This window comes from Mastomys coucha, unplaced genomic scaffold (genome assembly GCF_008632895.1).
Source record: "Mastomys coucha isolate ucsf_1 unplaced genomic scaffold, UCSF_Mcou_1 pScaffold5, whole genome shotgun sequence".
Taxonomy (NCBI): Eukaryota; Metazoa; Chordata; class Mammalia; order Rodentia; family Muridae; genus Mastomys; species Mastomys coucha.
In genome coordinates, this window is record NW_022196911.1 from 118,180,941 (window position 1) to 118,201,248 (window position 20,308).

General features: G+C 47.0%; 2 protein-coding genes across 6 annotated transcripts in view; one reads left to right on the top strand and one right to left on the bottom strand.

Moving 5' to 3' along the window:
* Window positions 1-7,635, top strand: part of Tbcd (tubulin folding cofactor D) — a 170,902-nt gene extending 163,267 nt beyond the window's left edge. Inside the window, exons 35-39 of the mRNA XM_031352599.1 lie at window positions 1,169-1,258; window positions 1,921-2,008; window positions 2,643-2,752; window positions 4,187-4,271; window positions 7,399-7,635. Coding sequence (XP_031208459.1) covers window positions 1,169-1,258; window positions 1,921-2,008; window positions 2,643-2,752; window positions 4,187-4,271; window positions 7,399-7,416 — 391 coding nt within the window. The 3' untranslated portion in view covers window positions 7,417-7,635. The remainder of the gene's footprint in view (window positions 1-1,168; window positions 1,259-1,920; window positions 2,009-2,642; window positions 2,753-4,186; window positions 4,272-7,398) is intronic.
* The window catches only part of B3gntl1 (UDP-GlcNAc:betaGal beta-1,3-N-acetylglucosaminyltransferase like 1), a 67,897-nt gene continuing 54,325 nt past the window's right edge, over window positions 6,737-20,308 (bottom strand). For 2 of the 5 annotated variants that reach the window (XM_031352601.1, XM_031352605.1), the window contains 5 exons: window positions 14,876-15,011; window positions 14,691-14,759; window positions 14,208-14,282; window positions 10,338-10,431; window positions 6,737-8,509 (listed from right to left, as the gene is read on the bottom strand). In XM_031352601.1, the coding sequence (XP_031208461.1) occupies window positions 10,351-10,431; window positions 14,208-14,282; window positions 14,691-14,759; window positions 14,876-15,011 (361 nt within the window). In that variant the 3' untranslated portion in view covers window positions 6,737-8,509; window positions 10,338-10,350. Of the gene's footprint in view, window positions 8,513-10,337; window positions 10,432-14,207; window positions 14,283-14,690; window positions 14,760-14,875; window positions 15,012-20,308 lie in introns of all 5 variants that reach the window. The other 3 variants (XM_031352602.1, XM_031352604.1, XM_031352603.1) reach the window with 3 other exon arrangements.

A 20,308-nucleotide genomic window follows, 5' to 3' on the forward strand; every position in this document is an offset into this window, starting at 1 on the left:
TTCAGCCTGACAATCTGATCTTTTAACTGAGTCCATAAATCTATTTCATTTAATCTTACTAGTGTTTTCATTAAAGTAATTTTGTTTGCTCTATGTTTCTACTTTCTCTGATTAGAAGAATCATGTTCCTCCATTCTATTTTCTTTATTTATCTGGGGCTTTTTACTCTTTTCTGTGCACCTTGGGGGGTGGGTGGGGTATGCCAGCTATACTCTGTAACAGGTAGCATGAGGGATGCTGAGAGAACCTGGTGGCCAGGAAGACATGGCACCTCACTCAGACAGGCAGAGATTGGACCCTATTCATTGGAGGGCTCATGCCTCTTGGATTAGCTCATTGGGAGTCTTTCAAGAACCCTGGTGTAAAGCCGGGCGGTGGTGGCGCACGCCTTTAATCCCAGCACTTGGGAGGCAGAGGCAGGTGGATCTCCGAGTTCGAGGCCAGCCTGGTCTACAAAGTGAGTTCCAGGACAGCCAGGGCTATAGAGAGAAACCCTGTCTCGAAAAACCAAAAAAAAAAAAAAAAAAAAAAAAAGAACCCTGGTGTATAAACCCACAGGGTTTCTGGGGACCACAAAGTTGAATGTAGACTTGAAGAGTCCCAATGAGATCATAGACTGACTGCATGTGGTATGTGTCTAGAACATTAGAACTGTGCATCTGCCCTATAGGAAAACAAGCTGAGGATGTAGAGTCCTATGCAAGCTGGGAATGACAATGACCACAGCTCTAAGCAATAAAACTGTCTGTACCCAATAAGCACTTTAGGGAGCTAGTCAGGGAAGGACTGGACTCCTGTGACCTGGACCAACCTAGGTTGATCTGGGAGCTGCTGTCATGGACAGAAGTGTAACAGCCCAGTATTAGTATTATTATTGGGACTGACTAGGACTCCTCTGTAACCTAGGTCCATCACATGGTTTCTTTCTACATACTAGCACTTGCCGGTAGAGTCTTTTCTGTTTGGGTGGGTCACTTAGATACGTTACATTGTGACTGTGCCAGGGCCTGCCTGCCCAGTTGTTGAGTATATCTCTGCTGTGCTGTGCATGCTGGGAACCAAAAAAGCAGGCGATATCACATATCCCAGCACTGAGGCCACAACAATGTGCCCCCTATTAGTCTGTATTACTGTGAGATGGACTTATAATAATGTTTTCTCCTTCAAGCCACCCCTTTTGTGTGAAGTTGCTCACACTTTGTAAGGAAGAAATCAAGAAGTCAAAAGACATCCAGAAGCTTCGGTCAAGCATTGCAGTGTGAGTTTTTAAGTGTTCCTGGGTGGAGTCAGAAATAAGAGGGACTTGGTGGTTCTTGGTGGGAGATAAAGTTTTAATTACAAAGCTCCTTAAAATGGAGTGTTTCTGTGTTCATTTTGGGAAAGAAAGGTCAGAACACTCCTAGCAGCAGTGGTTTGGGGGCATTGGCCAAAATAGGAAAGCTCCATCTCTCATTTGCTCATCTTACACATCTGTCACTTGCTCTGTTACCTTATGGGTCCTGTAGATGCTCAAAGGCCATCAGAAAGGAGAATACACCTGTTTTAGTGCAGGGATCTGGGCACACAGGCATGTACATGCTAGCACAGATACTGTCATGTACTGGTAATCACATAGGTGTACAAACATACACACATTGGGATGCAGGAATCTGGGAGCAGGAAGCATGCACATGCTAGCACGAAGATCTCACCATGTATAGGTGAGCACATGGAAGCATATTAGTATACAAAGCACATGTGCATACAAGATAGTGTAGATCACATGGGAGCACACTAGTGCACAACACACAGATCTGCACACATATTAGCATATGACTCAAGGTTCATGCTGTGTACTTTCTGGGTCTCCCATGTGTCTTGGGTCCTTGGGTAACAGCATGAGTGTGGCACAATTCCATGTTATCTGTGGGTCTCCTGCAGGCTCTGTGGGATGGTGCAGTTCAATGGTGATGTGAGAAAGAAGGTTCTTCTGCAGCTGTTCCTCCTCCTTGGCCACCCTTTCCCTGTGGTGAGTATGCCTGTCCCACCTCAAGGCCACCTGCCTGGGACCCAGGACTGTGCTTACACGTGGCCTTTAAAGATGAGTGCATGTTCGTAGGGTTTTGAAGTAAACACTGGGTGACATGGGTTCCCAGTGTGTGCAGTCAAGTGGTTGGTGTTTGTATGACAGGAACATGGTGCTGGATTGGTGTTTGTATGAAAGGATCACTGGTGCTGGGCTGGTGTTTGTATGAAAGGATCTTGAGTGCTGGTACTGGGTAGGAAGAGCATGGGAAGCACTGCTGAGAGTGGGGCATCACAGCTCAGAGTTAGAAGTCCGAGAACCTGTTTTGTACAGTGTTTTGATGTACATTGGGATGACCCCTCAGCTCAGCCTGTCTGTCAGAAACACACATTGCCAGAGGTAGATCAGACCTCATGTGAAGTAGTATGTCACAGAAAATAATCAAGAGAGAGAGCGAGACAGACAGATTCCCTTGTAGGATTTCCTACTGCACCTTCTGATGGGCATGTCTATGACAGCAGAAGTACCTGGGCTGCGGCTGAGCTCACCTTCCTCCTTTCATGGACCTTCTAAGACCCCTTGGGCTCTCTAGGTGGTGATGGGCTTTCCTCCTGTTGACCTGCTGTTCTCATTCCAGATCCGTAAGAGCACAGCAAGCCAGGTGTATGAGATGGTGCTTACCTATAGCGACTTGGTAGATGCTGAGGTGCTTGATGAGGTCATGTCTGTGCTCAGTGACACAGTCTGGTGAGTAGGGCCTGCCTGCGCCCAGTGCCACTTTCTCCTGTCCCTGTAGCTTTGGATGGAAAGGGGAGATATTGCCAACCCTCAACAGCTCAGGGCCATCTAACAACTTCACACAAGGCTGAGGACACATCCTGGGAGCTTTAGGTAGAAAATGTTTAATGTGCAATTGCTTTTCTCCTTGTGTGAGCAAGGTGGGCAGAGTGGGGCAGAGCCCTGCTGGTCAGAAGTTAGTGTTTCTCAGTAACTGGAATATAGCATGCCATCAAGTGGATGTCAGCCAGCTACTGTCATTTTGCTACTGCAAGGCCCATGTGGTCTTTCCTCTGTTCCTAATAACCTTAGAGACTTGTTTCCAAAGTCAAGAGGTGCAGAAGAGACAGCGTGGTGGTGGTGGTAGTGTACAGCCTGTAGGTGTGGGTCACAGGTGTTCTAGGCTGGGTCCAGAAACAGTTACAGTCACAACAGCAAAAACTTATGACATGTAATCCAGGCACTGTACACATGCATGGCCCTGCACATATTTATATGCAGGTTTGCATACATGATCACATACATGTAGCTGCTCATATAATCACACATGTGCACTGCCAAGCACATACAGTCACATATATGGAACTATCACCTGTGCACAGGTGTATTTCAAGCTGGCTTGTCCCCTTTCTATACTATTTGGGAGGCACAGCCAGGTAACCCAAATTACTGCTCAGAGCAGCGATCTCCCTTGGGAACTCAGCTAGGATGTGGCCTTCCTGCCTAGGTAAGAGTTGTGTGGATCTGGATTGCCAGAGTGTACTTCAAGATGTTTGCTGTCAGTAGGAACTCAACTTGGTGCCTTCTAAGGAGACAGTGGTCAAACCTCAGGATGGTGGACATTGCTTCCAACCTTCTAATAAACTCATCTTGAGTAAGGACAGCTGGAAAATTTAATACTATGTATGCATCTGTGGCTGTTTGTCAGGGCTTGTGTGCATATTTGTGCAGTTGCCTAGGGATGCCAGGAAGGGTGTGCAATTCCCCTGGAGCTGGAGCTGCAAATAGTTGTGAGCTACCCTGCATGGGTGCTAGGAACTCTGCTCCTCTGCCAGAGCACAACACCTGGTTTACAGAGAAGCTATTTAAAAACAAACCAAAAACAAACAAAAACTAATTTTACATACAGAGAAAAACATGCTTAGTACTTAACACCATTACATATTACTGCAATGAAAGCAGTTGACAGCTGAATTCTAATAAAGCACTCCAGAAGCCCTCTTGGTCTGAGGTAGCATTTCTTCTGTATGCCCCTAGGATGGGATGTGGCTTAGTCCTGTGAAAGAGCTAGGTTCTCCTGGTGTCTACTCTGGGGGACAGGGTTTTGTCCTAACACCACCAGACCTCAGGGGATGGGGGAGCTGAACCACATGGCACAGGAGACTCCAATGTTTTCCTCCACAGGGACGCAGAGCTTCCAGTTGTGAGAGAACGGCGGAATCACCTGTGTGACCTCCTTGGTGTGCCCAGACCCCAGCTGCTTCCAAAGGTAATACTTCAGTATATATCTGAGGACATATGGCACCTGTGTTGCCTGTTGTTCTGAATTCTGGTCTAAAGTAAGCTGGGTCCCACGGTCAGTATTCATTGCTGCCATTACTGTCTCCAGACCAACTGGGAGAGCTGCTTCTGCCACCAGGGTGGACAGGTTCTGTGTCTTTAGAGTGTGCTGGCTGCATGGTGTCATCTAATTGTTGGAGGCCGCATGGTGTCTCAGCTTCTGTCTTCTAGGAATGTGGAAAGGAGGCTGTAGTTCCCGTCTCCTTGCTTGCCTGGATGTACATCCTATTAGGGGATCTGTTCCTCTGAGGACCCGTCCCATCAGGTTTCCATTTCCTTCCTGTCCAATGGGGCCCCAGCCTTCCTAACTGCCTATGCTAAGGCTCTCTCCACCTATCTTGCCTGGTTTTGATGTGTTTAGTGTTTTTGAGGACCTTGTCCTGGAGTTTCACTTCAAGTTGCCATGAAAGCTGTGATCTGTTGTGTCCCTGGGCTCTCTTCCTGTGTTCTATGGGCCAATCTGTCTATGGGGATTTAAAACAATTCTACATATTGATTTTTTCATCCTAGAAATATCCCAGCTTAATGCTTTTAACATCTTTGTGTTGTGGTCTACTTTAAGGTTATGTAGTATTTTTGTACCTAGGAATTTCTCAATTGAGCGTTCCTTTTCCCAAATAACTCTAGCTTGTTTCATGTTGCCATAAAACTAGCTAGCACATGCAGGCAGCCAGCTAACTGTTTCTGAAAGCACTATGTACCGACTTCATAGAGAAATTCAGTTTACTTGGGACAAGTTATTGTATGAAGGGAGGGTCACTTTATGCTTCCTGTGTCAGCCTGCCCCACTCCCCAGATGATTCAGGGTCTTGTCACCATCACTGTCGAGTGACTGCACTTTGCAGTCTTTTATACACTGGATCATACTATCAATCTGTAAGTCAGTACAAACTGTATGATGGAAGAGGTGTAGATTCCACATCAGCTCATGGTACTCACCATGTCTATTCTCCCGTTTTACTCTCAACCCTCGGCTTAAATACTCAGAACTCGTGTGTCAGTTTACATCCTACCAGCCAGGCTGGCCTAGGACTGTGCTGGGAGCTAAGGTTCTTGATTGACACTAGGCCCTCACACTCCCTGGACTTAGGTGCCCTGGAAGGTCACTTACGAGTCCTACAGATGCTGTCTGTGTGATTGGTCTCCGTGACCAGTTCATGTTCATGTACCACTTGAATTTCTGCTTAGAAAGTTCACATGCTAGTTTAATAACTTTTAAACCTCCTCCTGTTCTCCTCTCTACACCCTTGCTGTGACAAAACACCATGACAAAGGCAACTTAAGAAAGCCCTTCATGGGGCTTATGGTTTCCGACAGCAGAGCAAAGACATGGCAGTAAGAACACCTGAGAGCTCACATCTTGACCCACAAACAGGAAGTAGAGCTCACTGGAAATGGAATCATTTGAAACATCAAAACCACTCCCAGTGACACACCTCCTCCAAGAAAACCTCACTTCCAGATCCTTCCCAAACAGTTCCATGAGCTAGGGATAGGATATTGATACATGAGCCTGTGGGGCCATTTTTATTTAAACCACCACATCTACCTGGTAGCTCCTTTAGGCTCTCCATAGCTCACCTTCCTGGTGAGCTCAGTTTGATAATTCCATCTCCATGTCAGAGACTATCTCTCTGTCATGTTTTTCTTATCATATACATATCTTTACTAACAGTAGATGTGTTGATCAAATGGACAGCAGTGTGTGGTCTTGCTCTTCTTGGAAAGGGCTTTTAGATGTTGGCTATGGTATAGGCCTAAGGGTCTTTCCATTTGCCTTCACCCTTGACCTTAGGCTCCCTGCCCTCATAGAACTTGAGTCCTTCAGGAGCCCAGCAGCATACAGGAGGACTGCAGGTGAGTCGGGAGGAGGAACATTCTAATCAGCCAGCCAGTCTCCAACCTTGTGGTAGGCCTGGCCCATCTGGCCGAGGAGCTAGCAGACCTGGTTCTGGTGTGCCTGACAGGGGTGAGGCATGAGTGGATGCTTTTCAGATCTCATGAGTTAAGCCCTGGAGGCCCCCTTGAGTGGTATTCTCAGCTTATGCAGGAACATATAAACAGCCCTTTGGTGGACTTTGCTAGGTTCTGTGTCTCCTATGCTCTCCAGTTGCAGGATGGAAGTCTGAGGAACAACTTTTTTCCATTGTGAGACTCTCTGTATCGAGCGGGACACCAGACCCATTAGTCTACATTTCTGTCATTTTGTTCCAGCTGCTGCAGAATCGATGTTTTACATTTGTCTTGAATGCCCTTTAATTTATGTTTAAACTCTGGGGGTTGCATTTTGAAACTGTTACAACTCTTGATGCCTCTTTTGCTCACTGTTAGTGTGGTGACATCTGGTTCCTGTCACACTTTCAATGTCTATGAATGTTACAGTCAAGTTTGTGCCTTAATATCATTTTAAAATCTTTATTAATTAGCATTTCATGAATTCATGTTTACTGTATAATTACAGGCAAGTTTACATCCATCATCTTTGTTTCCTATTTGACCTTCCTGTTTAATGTTTCTTTCCCCCTTATCTGAATTTCATTTCCTACACTGTTGTTTCACAGCTCTGTTCTTCTGTCCCTGATGACCCTGGGCCAGCACTTTTTCTTGACACATTACATTATCCCAGGCTGTGACCTCCAGCTGCAGAGCCCTGTCTGAAACTGGTTTGTTCTAACCCTGGGGTCTTGGTATTTAGCTGGCATGGTCTCGCTGGTCAGCTTCTTTTCTTGCTCTTCTCTTAGCTTTGAATTTTGTTTTTTCCTGTGTGCCCAACTCTTCCCAGGGCTTCCCCCTACAGAAGCTATGAGGGATACATAGATGTGGCCTGTTGCTTGAGTGGCTCTAGGAGTGGTGACAACAGATGGGGCCATGATGTAGCCTTGTCCTTTATGCAGGGTGAACTTAAGTTTAAACATGTGAACAGTTTACTAACGTACTCTGACAGAGCTATTACTACGCAATTCAAGTTGCCACAATTCTGGGACATGGCAGGCTTTAGCCATATATCAGAGAGGGTGGGGTGGCAACCAGCCTGATGTTGCCATGTCTCTTTACAGCCTGTTCCAGGAAGCTGAGCCTTGCCTACCTAGCTGGGATGTCTCGCCCTGCAGCTCCACAACAAGCTTTACCATCATGGAAACTTGGTGCCACAGACTAGCACCTGCTGCTAGATGGATTGGGAGGCCATCCACAGAGAGCAGTAATTCCTCATGCATGCTGTGCTCTGGTGGCCTGGACTGCCCATACGTTTGCTGTCACACAGATGTGCTTCTCATTAAATCATGTATCACACATCCCAGCCTCTGCCTATCTCTGTGCAAAAGGAGCTGGAGGATCTACTGCGTGATTTGTATAGCATGATGGGTGTTTCACACCCTGGTATAAAGTCTGAAGTGCTGGGCAGATGCAGTGATAGACAGCTCTTCTCCCACATGCTCAGCCAGCCAAGTTACCAGCAATACTACAATGGTCTGAGCGAGAGATCATCAGAACCCAGCATCCCTGTGGGAATATGGATGACAACTTTGTTCCCAAAGCCTGGATCCTTGACACCTTGTCCCAGGGCCTGCATGCCATGGTGGTCCCATGCCTGCCCCTTCTGCCTTTCTGTATCTCAGGCCTGATGCTCATTAAGCAGTTGAGGATGGACATGTGGCTGAGACAGAATTCAAAATAACTGCTCATAGTGAAGTGGCCAAGGCCTGTGGTAGTGTGTGCTCACTCAGTGTAATAGCCTGCATCTCACAGAACCTGACTTGAAAGCACAGGCTGCTGCCTTTATCCAGAGCCACTTTTCAGGCCTGGGTCTGCAGGTTTGTTGTGCTGCCCTAGTGGCAGGGACTTCTGGAGTCCTGGCTCATAATTCATCCCAGTCTTGCACACCTCTTTCCTAGACTCAGCATTTTCTTTTTTCTTTTTCTTTTTTTCTTTTTTTTCGAGACAGGGTTTCTCCACATAGCCCTGGCTGCCCTGGAACTCACTCTGTAGACCAGGCTGGCCTCGAACTCAGAAATCCGCCTGCCTCTGCCTTCCAAGTGCTGGGATTAAAGGTGTGCACCACCACCGCCTGGCGACTCAGCATTTTCTGTTGTGCGTAGAAGAAAGTCTGGCTGAGATCAGCTGAAGAGGCCATGTGTGAGATAGGCTTTGAAGGCTTTGATGTCATGTCTGCTGGGAAACAGAATTAACTATTTTTAGTATTATTTTAAAACACAATTCCAAACACAACATTTTAAGACATGGAGACCAACTGGTTTCCAACAGATCTACTGATGACACTCCAGCAGAGTAATGCCCCTTTCAGTGAGATTTAATAGTTGGAAGCAAAGGATTTTGTTCCTAGCTAGCCATCTCTACATGCAGATCCTACCATAGGCAACTGTACCCACTGGATGCCTGGAAGGCTAGAAAGACCTCAGCAGGAAGGGTTTCTACTGAGATACTTAGGAGGAGCCCTCCTCTCCAGATATCATGACAACTGGTGTGGCCAGGATGGTCTGTCCACCAGGACAGCAATGCTGAGTGATATGTTAGACTCAGCAAATAGCAGGGTGGCATGTGAGTATCTGGGTACAAAGGAGTCAGGAAAGCTCTCCAGTGGGCATGTTTGGGCAAGAGGCCCAAAAGGTGTGTGCCCACACAAGATTGTTCATTTGGCCTCCTGTGAACTCTATGAATTAATAGCAGGAATAAAGTAGCTAGGGCCACTGTGCCCAAAGCCAGGTTCCTAAGCCTAGGGTGGAGTAGGTAAAAGGCCACAAGAGACCCGAGACCCAGGACCTTAGACAGCTGTGCCTTCACATTTGGTGGATGGGAAAATATCATCACAGGAAGGAGCTGTGGTCCTTGCTGGGTCTTCAAAAGGAGACATATAGTAAGTCCCCCAGTTGGCACCTTTTGGAATTAGGACTTATGTTGAAAAGCCTATGTAATTCCAAGACAGGAAGATACAACCTCTTAGAAGATGAAGCCAATGTCCACAAACCGGGAGAACAGCCCATCACCAAGAACCAACTCTGCCAGGAACTCCAGAAATATAGAAGAACAGTTTTCCAGAAGCAAAGCAACAGGACTGGAGGTCTCACATATAAGACCTGAGAAGGCAGGATGCCCAAGACGGAGGAGTCCATGGTCCTGAGCAGAAAGGTGCTAGAGCTCCAGAGAGTGGATGTCTGAATATAATAACGAGAGTGGATGTCTGAATATAGTAACAAGTTTAAGCCAGGCACACACCCAAAGCCTGTCATTCAGGAGGGGGACACAGTGGGGTTGAACTCAAGACTAGCCTGAGCTACAAGGTAACACTCTGTATCAATAGACAACAACAGAACTCAAAATCAAGGCCCGAGATCAATCAAGATCTTGATCAAAAAGATCACTTAAATTGAGACGTTAGATGTATTAAAGTTAATTTATCATTTTAATGTGAAATGCCTCTGACAGGCTCATGTTTGAACATTCTGTCCCAGTTGTTGGCACCTTCTGGAATTAGGGCCTAGCTTGAAGAAGTAGGTCACTGACAAGAGTCTCACCCTTGCTTCTGGCCCCCTCTCTACATGCTGCTCCACTAAGATATGAGAAGGTGAAGAGCTCCGGCTGGGAACAACTCCCACCATCATGCCTTCCCCACCATGATGGCCCCACAGACCATGAGGTAGTCACAGCAATAAGGAAGGTAGCTAGTAGAGGTGGTTTCAGAGTGACGAAAAGCTTAGTGTCATACACATTTCTATAACCCAGAACTTTTTGCAGGTTCCTGTTATTAAAAAGAAAAAGTAGTTTTTAAAAACTTACCAGATAGCTGGTGAACAGGAAATTTGCCTAAAGTGGTGCTTGGAAGATGTAAGCCTCAAGTTACGTACCAGAAATGAACGGTGAAAATGCAAAAAGTGTGAGGGGAGACGCTGGAGGAAGCAGAGACTAAGCGTTGTCTATGTGACAGGGAGGCAGAACAGACGAGGCTCAGAGCCTAACAGGAGTTGCAGTGTACACCCACCTAGGCGGCAGCCTCAGCTGAAATGAACAAAGTCCCGGCCTTCTTGCAAGTGCAGTGACTTCAGGTTGTCTTCAAACTCGCCCCCTGTGAGGTCCTTTGGGGAGAGAAGCTCCAGCTCAGTCAGGCGTCCTCTTGGAAAGACTCAGGTCAGGGGCTGGGGTTAGGCCTACTTTATCTACCTATTAGGTGGCTCACGATGAGCTTCTGATCCTCCACAGATTAGGGAAGGGGCCTGAAGGAAACCAAAGGCCACTGAGGGCAGAAGCCGGTACTGTGTTATATAGTTCTGTGGGTCACCAACAGCAGTGAGGTACTGAAAGGTACCTTTGCACCTGGTGTTGGCCCTCTACACAAGGCATTTAAGCCACCTTCCCTTCCATCTATTCAGGTAACTCTGTACTCTATTATCTGCCAAGCACCTGCCCTCTGATTCCTCTTACTTGTCACCTCCCAGCCCCCGACTGGAGCAAAGCCCATTATCTTGCTGAAGAACAGCCCAACTATTGGCAGATGAAGTCTGGGGCAATCTGGCAGGATGTGGGAGGAACCGCTCTGCTCCTCTTAAGTCAGATATCTGTCCTCTGACCAACACAAGAGGCCTCTAAGCTAGGGTGTGACCCTGACTCTACCTTGTCCCACAGGTACCAGTGGTTTGAAACAGGATGTGAAAAACATTCTGCCTCGAAAATCAGAAATGTCCACAGTGGCCGCACCTGCTCCCCTACATTCAAAGAAGCATCAGGCTTGGGCCAGGAGAGGTCAGAGACACTCCCACAACCACAGCAAGAAACTTCTCCAAAAGGGTAGAAACAGTCCGTCTGTCCACGTTGGTGGTCTTTGGAAGTGTTCAACCTGACTTCTACTTCTACTTCTGGGATAAACCAGAGAAATGGGAGCTCATAGCAGCAGGAATGGCAACTGAGGGCTAGAGATGACTCCCACAAGCCAGGGTCCTGACATGCCGACAAAATCCAATAGTCTACACAGTAGACGATCATACATAGGCGCTGAGAAGAACCAGACGTAGGAACAAAAAGTTGGGAGTCCATACATGAGTGGCAAGCAGACAATTCTGTGTGCACCGTGCTGTGCTGATGCCAAGGTGTCCTGCTGACTGGAACCATCACACTGTGAGCTGCAGGTGGAGTCTTGCTGCTGCCCATAGTTCTTCTCTGAGCCAGGGCACACTGCATAGGTGAGCAGTTTGCACATCTCCTTGGAATAGCATCTGCACTGTTCTTACGGAGGTTGTAACTCTGAATGCGCATTGTCTGTATTCTAAGAAAGCTACTTATGAAAAAACAGGTGGAGAGCTAAATATGACCCATGGGCCAGTGCTTGCCCATCTGTGCTGAGGCATTTTCTCTGTGTATCATGGGTCACAATACAGCAGTTTATTTAAATAAGAAAAATTGGAGAAAAATTCTGGAATAAGGAAGAGTAGCTTCCCTCTGTGATAAGGCACTGGATTTCGTACAGGAAATTGGTAGAAAAAGACCCAGGAGCAGAAATGACCATCTTAGCCAGCACATTCCCTAATAGGAGAATGGGCTGCCCAATATGTGAGGCTGAGACAATCAGATGTACACAAAAGAAAACTTGGGATTCCTAGTTAATCTTTCTACCAAAGTAACCTCATTGACCATAGATACAATTAAGAAGCAAATGTGGGCAGTGCTCTGTAAAATATCATGATCAAGAATAGCCATCTCAGGCCAGGCAGTGGTGGCACACGTCTTTAATCCCAGCACTTGGGAGGCAGAGACAGGCGGATTTCTGAGTTCAAGGCCAGCCTGGTCTACAGCCTGGTCCAGGACAGCCAGGGGTACACAGAGAAACCCTGTCTCGAAAAACAAACAAACAAATAGCTATCTCAGAATGAATCAAACTTTCACAAGGGGAAAAGTCAAATAGTATATTTATTCTAAATGGTAAAAATATCAGTTTATAAATTAAAACTTTGGAGCTAGAGATGGCTTCAGGAAAGTGCTTGCTGCACATGCACGAGGACCATTCAATCTCTAATGCCATTGTAAAGGCTGGGTGTGGTGGCATATACCTGCAATTCCAGGACTGGGAAGTCAGAATGCAAGGATACCTGGGCTTGCTGGTAAGCTAGTCTTGCTGAATTAGGATGTTCCTGGCTCAGTGAGAGAACTTGATGATAAAGCACTTCTCCACCAGCACTTACAAACACACATGCACACAAAAGAGAGAATATTCAAAATACACAGTGCATCACAGGTAGGTCTGTCTTCCTCACTGTGTTAAGAGAAATGCTGTAGACTGCTAGAGGATGCAGAGCTAAGGAGGGGCCTTCCACTCCCATAGTGTCTCCAGCTTAATGCTGTTTCTGACTGTTCCTACGTGTGACTGTTAGTCATCTGCTGCTATATGACATCACTCTCTAGAAGACACAGGCAGACACACACTTCACGTTCTGAGAACTACGCCATGACCTGAAATAAGCTGTCACAGACTGGAAGCCATGAGTTGGAACACAGGCTGAAGTCTGGCCTGTGTCCTCCACCACCTCAACAGCACGGCCCACCTGTTATCTGCTCCATGACCTAAGAACTGTGGTGGACCGCTGCAGCTGGAGGCTGAGCTGCCTTGCTGAGGGCAATAGAGAGGGTGACACAGCTATCCTTGGAACTGGTGATACCTTGTCCTGGGGCTGCTGACATTCAGGACAGTCATGCCCTCTCACCTGGTAGATGTCTGGAAATTCCCATTAGGACTTTGAAAAACTACTCAAGAACAAAAGGTGTCAGGCAAATCATACACAACTTACAGTGAGATCGTTAGAAATAAGATTGTCTGGCCTCAGCGCTTGAGCAGAGTAGTGGGTGGCAGGGATGAAGATGACCCCTGCTGAGGCCAATGGTGAGCAGATGCAGTCTGACAAGAGTGACTGATGTGCAAGGTCTGTTTAGCTCTGCTGCAGGAAGCACCCAGGAGCCTCTTAGTTCAAAGGCAGGCCCCTTTACTACAGTGAGGAAGAACTGTGGACAGGAAACAGGGCTTCTGACCAGCAGGATTCCACATGGTCAGTGGCCTAGAGCAGGTCACATGGGCAAGGCACACTGGCCCTCCACTGCCCAAAACACAACCCTTCCAGATGGGCCTGTTCCAGATGGATGCTATCTGTTAATGCACATGAGGTTTCTTACAGAGGAGAATTTCCTATGCAGGACACTATACTGTCATCATAAAATCAGTTAATGTCACCATCATAAAGAGTTCTGGGAATAATATCCAAAAGAGCCAAGTCTCCTGAGGGAATGTCTGCCATAGCTTGACCTACCAAGGAACAGTGTCCAGAGTAGATAAAGAAAGTCTAGCCCTAGCTCCAGCAAGATGCTTACAGTCTGGCCATTTTTAGCTTGGCACAGCTGTTGGGAGACCCATTCCTTGAAGAGACAGATTCCTTTTTGCATTGACCACAAGTAACCTCAGTTTGCACAGAAACAGGATGCTTGGCACCTATGCCCATGGAACCAAAAGTGGAGAAACCAGATGAAACAAAGGAGGGTCCTGTGGCACTACTAGTCACCACCAAGCTGTTATTATATGTGGGCAAGACTGCCTTTTGAGTAGCATGAACCACAGCACCTTGAACATGGTGGCTGGGCTCAGAACAACGGCTTTAAGTGTTTAAAGGAAAGAATGAAAACAGTTTTATAAGGGTGTTATCAGGAGTGTCCATCTCACCCTGTCCCTAGTACCCACAGCTGCATCTAGCATACAGAGCAGCAGCTATAGCCTCTGACCTAGTTCACGGTGTCCTTATGACCACAAAATAAGATTTGATTTACAGTAAGGGTACAGCAGATACCCAGGAGCCCTGCACCCATAGCCAATACTCACCAGCTTCACACAGATGACAAAGGGCGACTGGGCAGCTTGGAAATGCAGGATGGGAACCTTTGGCTTGGGTCTTTCCTACAGAGATGGTGCCAGCCATGAGTCATTAGGACTTCACACAGAAGGAACCCCTTGAGACCTGTGCTAGCCACAGCCTCTGCTCACAGTAGCTGGTGATCAAGTAGCAGATGGGAGTCTTGGGCCAATCATAACAGGACAGGTGGTTGTACCCCAGGTTCTGGCAGCCCCAGCCACCTGACAGCCACCAGAACCAACTCTGGTAGGCCAACATTGAGAACTAGAGTGAAGGAATATGCAGCCATTTCCCCAAGGACACGGGCAGAGTCCTAAGGGATTCTGGAGACTCTTGGGAGCTGAGGGTTACGTTTCTTGGGCAGAGCCCAAGTGAGTCTAAGAGAAAGCTGGCATGGTATTGAAGACCCTTCCCTGTAATGGGTTTTGGCACTCTGCCACATGGCTATATACCTGTGAGTTTTCATAGCAGTAGAAGCCCTTCCTGATCTTGTTCTCGTCAACGTCACAGAAGGCCACCACCTGGGGGGTGAACATGGGCCAGCAGTTAGATGGTGATGGGGACTATAAGATAAAGATGTGATAGCACTGGGGGAGACAAGATAATGGCCAACAGGATAAGGAGGAAAGGGCCCTACCTTGTGCCGGCTGGCTGCAGTGAGGCTGCGGTATAACTTACGCCCCTGCTTGCCTGCATTCCAGATGGTGAAGGACTTCCAGTGAGGTAGGATTTGTTCCTCTAGGAAGTGGACACGGTGAGTCCAGATGGTCATCCTGTAGCAGAGAGAGAGGGAAGCTAAAATGGCCAGGTGTGTGGACTCTGGTGTCACCTCACCCACTAGCCCTGGGGACATAGGTGAGTGTCCCTGTTTAGGGCTAGGAGCACACCAAATCTAAACCATAGCCAAGGGAGATCTGGTTCTGTTCTTTTGCCACCTCTCATAGCAAGAGGTCACCATGAGCTACCATGTGAACCAATGCCTGCCAGGAAGCTTTGGGCCACTCATATTGGACTGCTTTGTAGGTGGGATGTAGACCTGATGGATAGGCCTCTCTCTCCATAGCTGCCAGTTCTAGCACACGAGTGGCTCCAGTACCTGGCAGCTATGTCTACATATATGAGGGTTCATGCAAAGCCAACAGTTGGCATCACATATCTTTATCACTCTTCACCTTATTTTTTGAGGCGGGGTGAATTCAGCAAGACTAGCTGGTCAACAAGCTCCAGGAACCCTCCTTTTCCTTTCTCAGACTAGGATCAAAGGTGTATGCTGCCATTCCTAGCTTTTTATGTAGATGCTGGAAATTGAACTTAGTTTCTGCAGCAAGCACTTCACTGACAGAGCCATCTCTCCAGGCCCAAATTCTAGATGTGAAACAAGTCCTTTTGAGTTAGAAAGTGAAAAGGGATTTGCAGTAGACCCAGCAACACGGGTCTTACTTACCAGCCTGGTCAATACTCAGAAGAAAGGTGTTGGTAAGAAGTCATGTTCACGTTAGGAACATGCTTAGCTGTCCCTTCCCTCAGACAATCCCAAAGATGTCCTTTTCTGAACACAGACAGACTTGTTCCCAGGCAGCAGACCCTTGGATGCAGATCTCCAGGGCTTGTTTCTTCTCAGCCCCCCACACCCCACCCCCACCCCCTGTGAGCTCTACTTACCTGCTGTCCCTAATCTCTGCCCAGACCCTAGCATCCTGGTCCTTTGGGTGGAACTATCCTTGTATGCGGGGATGTACCTCGTGTCACTACCTACATCAGAGCATGTTTTGCCTGTTTCGCATTTTTCTGAGACCTCCCAAGTTAAACATTCTAATTAGGGTTGTGCTGAGCTCAGTCAGTGATTTTGGTAGGGGATTCCCTAGGGGTTCTGGGGAACCACATTAAGTGAATAGCATTTAATTATGAACCCGAGCCAGTCCTGTCTATGGCTGTAGTGCCCCCCTTCAAGGAGAAAGTCACAAATAAGACATACTTCAGCTCCATACAGTATATCTCACTGCAGCCATACTATCACCTAAGGAAATGGAAGACCCTAAGAGTGAGAACCCTGATCTCACAACAAAGGCCTCACGCAAGGGGCAGATACTTCACCACTGTGAAGCCAAGAAAGTCCTTTCTGATTTCTATCCCTCAGCAAACCTTAGTGTGATGGTATCAGACAGGAGGCAGCAAGGTAGAGTCAAAGGCAAAAAAGCAAGACTTGCCTTTTGGGGCATCTATTCTGCCTAAGTGTGGGTGAGGGTTCTTAACAAAGTGAGACAAAAATCCAGGCACGGGGTGCTCAGACAAACCTCCAACCCCATCCTGGCCACAAGGGTCTCCCTTCCCTTCTGCCTTCAAGTGCCCTTGAGGAGACTTGCTAGGGTTCATGGCTATACAAACACAGGAGATATAGCAGGGGCTACTAGGCCCCCTCTGTCATCTCAGGCTCTTCAAGGACTGCCCTGTCCAGAGGGTTGCTTGTCCTTACCTGACCTTTTGAGGACCACCGGAGGGCCTGTCTCCATAGCCTTGGTCACTACAAGAGGTTTGTTTTGTTCAGTGCCTGAGCAAGACATGATGTACATATGCACATATATGCATCAAATCCAGGAGTATATTTACAATGTGCTCGTGTGGGATGAGGGCACAGGTGCAGGGAGCACCCATGTGCATTTCTGCATATATGTTATATGGCATGTTCACCAGTAAGTAAACATGTTCAACAACAGCTCCTGTTGGAGACTAAGCACAGTCCATGTGTTGGTGACATCTTACACACATCCTGGGTGGGTCTACTGGGGAGTCTCTGTGGAAGAAAAGCCCATATGATCTCACATATTCAATCTATGAAATTTATTTGCAGGATGGTAGGTTTAACTATACAGTGAAGTCGACTTGGTTCCCCAAAACACTGGGCACCAATGATTTATTTTATAAAGGAATTACAAACATGTCCACCAAGACTAGGCTCTAGGCCTGTAAGGCCCTTAGCATCCTGAATTTTACTAGGTGGTCTCTAAGAGAGGATGCAGGCAGTCATAAAAAGGTAGGAGCATCTTGTACTGGTCTTGCTTCTCCTAGGAGTCTGCCCTGAGAACAGGCCATCTGGCACCTAGCACATCCATCTCTTCTTGCTAAGAAATAGCTACGGGACTGGTTTTCCTGGACCTGTATGGGTGAGTTTCTGGGAAGAGACTGAAACATCACAGACTCAGCACTGCACCAGCTCACAGGAGTCCTGGGGGGTGGTTGGGGGAAGCCTCTCCTCCCAGAAGGTATGGCCATGTACCAGCTCACAGGAGTCCTGGGGGTGGGGGTGGGAGCCCCTCCTCCCACAAGGTATGGCCAATGACCAGCAGCATCTGTGCTCAGAAAAAAAGGCTGTAAGAGCCTTGCTAGGGGAACACGAGGGACAACCCACTGGTCCAGTCAGGTTCCACAACAGAGTATATCAGCATAGGCCATCTCAGGATGGATATCAGGGATTAGGACACTAGTGGTGTCATGTCTAGTCCCCCCATCCCTGCTTCTGAGGTGCATCTTGTTGCTCTACACTCATCTGGAGAAAGGCCCTTATCTGGTTCTCTTTAAGCCCAGCATCATGCTGCCATGGGAATAGGGTTAGAAATGTATTTCTCTACAGACCTCATCAGTGAGACCAGAAAGCAAACAGTTTGCCGAGTACAGGTAGCATGTGTACTGTAAATGGCTAAGCACACATGATCTGTAAGATGACACATCAGTGAAGATATACAGGGATGGCATGACAACATACAGTGGAGGTATACAGGGATGGCATGACTACATACACGTCCAGCTGCTCACAAGTTTAAGGGACGTGTGGTTTCCTGGAAATGCTATTCTCCTGTCCTTTGGCATATGAAGTACTCCACATATACATAAAGAGAAATGACACAGATTCAGGTCATTTTGAACTTTAAAAAAATGACAGAATCAAGACACTGCCACCTGAGGTTTGGACAAATCCAACTCTCAAACAAGCCTCAGGTTGTAATTACAGCTTTTATCCTGGGAGGTGCCGCAGCTCACAGTTTAAAGACTTTAATCCAACACAGAAACTTACATTAGATCACTTATTTTTGTGCTGTGGGTGGCAAAGCTTACTGTGCAAACACAAAGGAGTGAGCTCTGTACACACAGGCTGCTCTACTGAGAGACATGTTGAGTGCCTGCTGGGTGGGCTACAAGTCACCACCCAGGTGGCTTAAGCTTCACAGACCAGCATGGGAAGGACCTCCCTTACACAAATGACCACATGATCTCCAGGCATCTCATGCTCACACGGCCCACAAAACGATGATGCAAGATCAATGTACAGTGTTTCACCAGCCAGTAGAATCAGCATCCAGAAACAGCTGCAGCTTGGTGCCCAGACAGCTGCCACGGTGCTTTGTCACACACTCTACCTCTATCAGAGGACCGTGGGAAGGGGCTCCTTCCTTGGACAAACAGTGCTGTGTTTAAGATTTAATACAGGATGATGTAAACCATACTAGCTGAGTTTTTAAACAGTTGTAGTCTTGCTGTGTATCTGTTTCATGTGCACTGCTGCTCCTAGCATCATGTGACTTCAGCTGGATTGATTGACTAGTGACAAGCATTGTCTTCACTCAGTCTCTTGTACACCTGATGTTCCAAAGCAATTGTTCACCTCCTCCTCTGCTTCCTAAAATGATCTTGATAAGGCTGATATAACTTCTTCCTTAACCATGTTATAGGATACTTCAGAAAATCCCCTGGCCTGGCTATCTTTTGTTAATGTTCTTAAATTACTAAATTAAAATTTTTACTTTTTGGTCAAATGTCTGTGGGGTGGCTAGTATTGTTAATTCTCTGTTTTATTTTTACATCAATCTTGTTAGCATTCCAGCTTTTCCCTTCTATCCCTGGTTTCTCCTTCTTTACCTGGGGTCTATTTTGCTGCTGTTTCAGTGACTCATGCTGAAGGCTGTAGCCTATTCATTTTTTTTCTAATTTCTTTTGTGATTTTTTCCTTTGGCTACTTAATTTCCACATGTTAGATTTTTCAAGATACTGAAATGTGTTCTAACTTAACACTTTGGTTGCTGAAGGTAAAATGTTTTAGTACTACCATTCCCTATGTTGAAATCCTACCCCAGAGATATTGAGGGCATGAGGCCTTTGGTAGATGACACCCCAGGGAGTATGGTGCCTCTCCTGGAATCTGAGAGCACAGTAGGAAGATACCACTTGTGATCAACATATAGAGCTTTGGGAAACAAATGCCTATGGTCACAAGCTACTAGCCTACCACAGTTCGTCATAGGAAACTGGGCAGCTAACATGTGCATGACATATCCTATACAGTCTCAGCCATTTAAAATTTATTAAGACAGATTCTTCAGCTTAGTACAGAACTCTTAGAGCCTTGCAGGGCTGATAGAAATCTGCACTACGTGTGCATTTGTCTGAGTTTCACTGTGTGTTTTCAGATTCTCGCTGGACTTCAGGACTGCCATGTCCTCTGAGCACTGTTCCTAGGAGCCAGTCCCATAAGTGTCTGCCTCCTGACAGCAACTCTGCAAGATGCTCCTCCAAAGCTGTGACGAAAGTTCAGACACAAGGAGGGCAAGTTCTGTAGTACATGAAGCTGAAACTTGTAAATGGTACAGGTCCAAGGTCCAGGGACCCAGAGTCACTGAGATGCTGGGAACTGAAGCCTGGGTGGTAGATGTAAGATACTCAGGAGGGAACTCCCACTTAGACAGCTCCAACCAGGTTAAGAACATAACCACTGCCACTTTACAGCTGTAAGTACATTACTATAAATCTATGGTTTGGGCAATAAGGCACCCAGAGGCCACTTTTCCCAGTGCCCATGGGCTATAAAGGGGACAGTCTCCTAGCACAATTCACTTCATAGTGAGGTAGCTGATATTGTCTCATACACAGTACAGACTGAAGAATTAGCAAGCTCACCCTCTTTTACCCTCTCCACATCTTTAGCCAGTGGGCGTGGAGGCCGAAGGGCAGCTGGCTAGCCAAAGAAAAGTGAAAGTGGTGAAAGTGGATCCTCTGCTATGGAGGTGTAGCTCAGTCACCA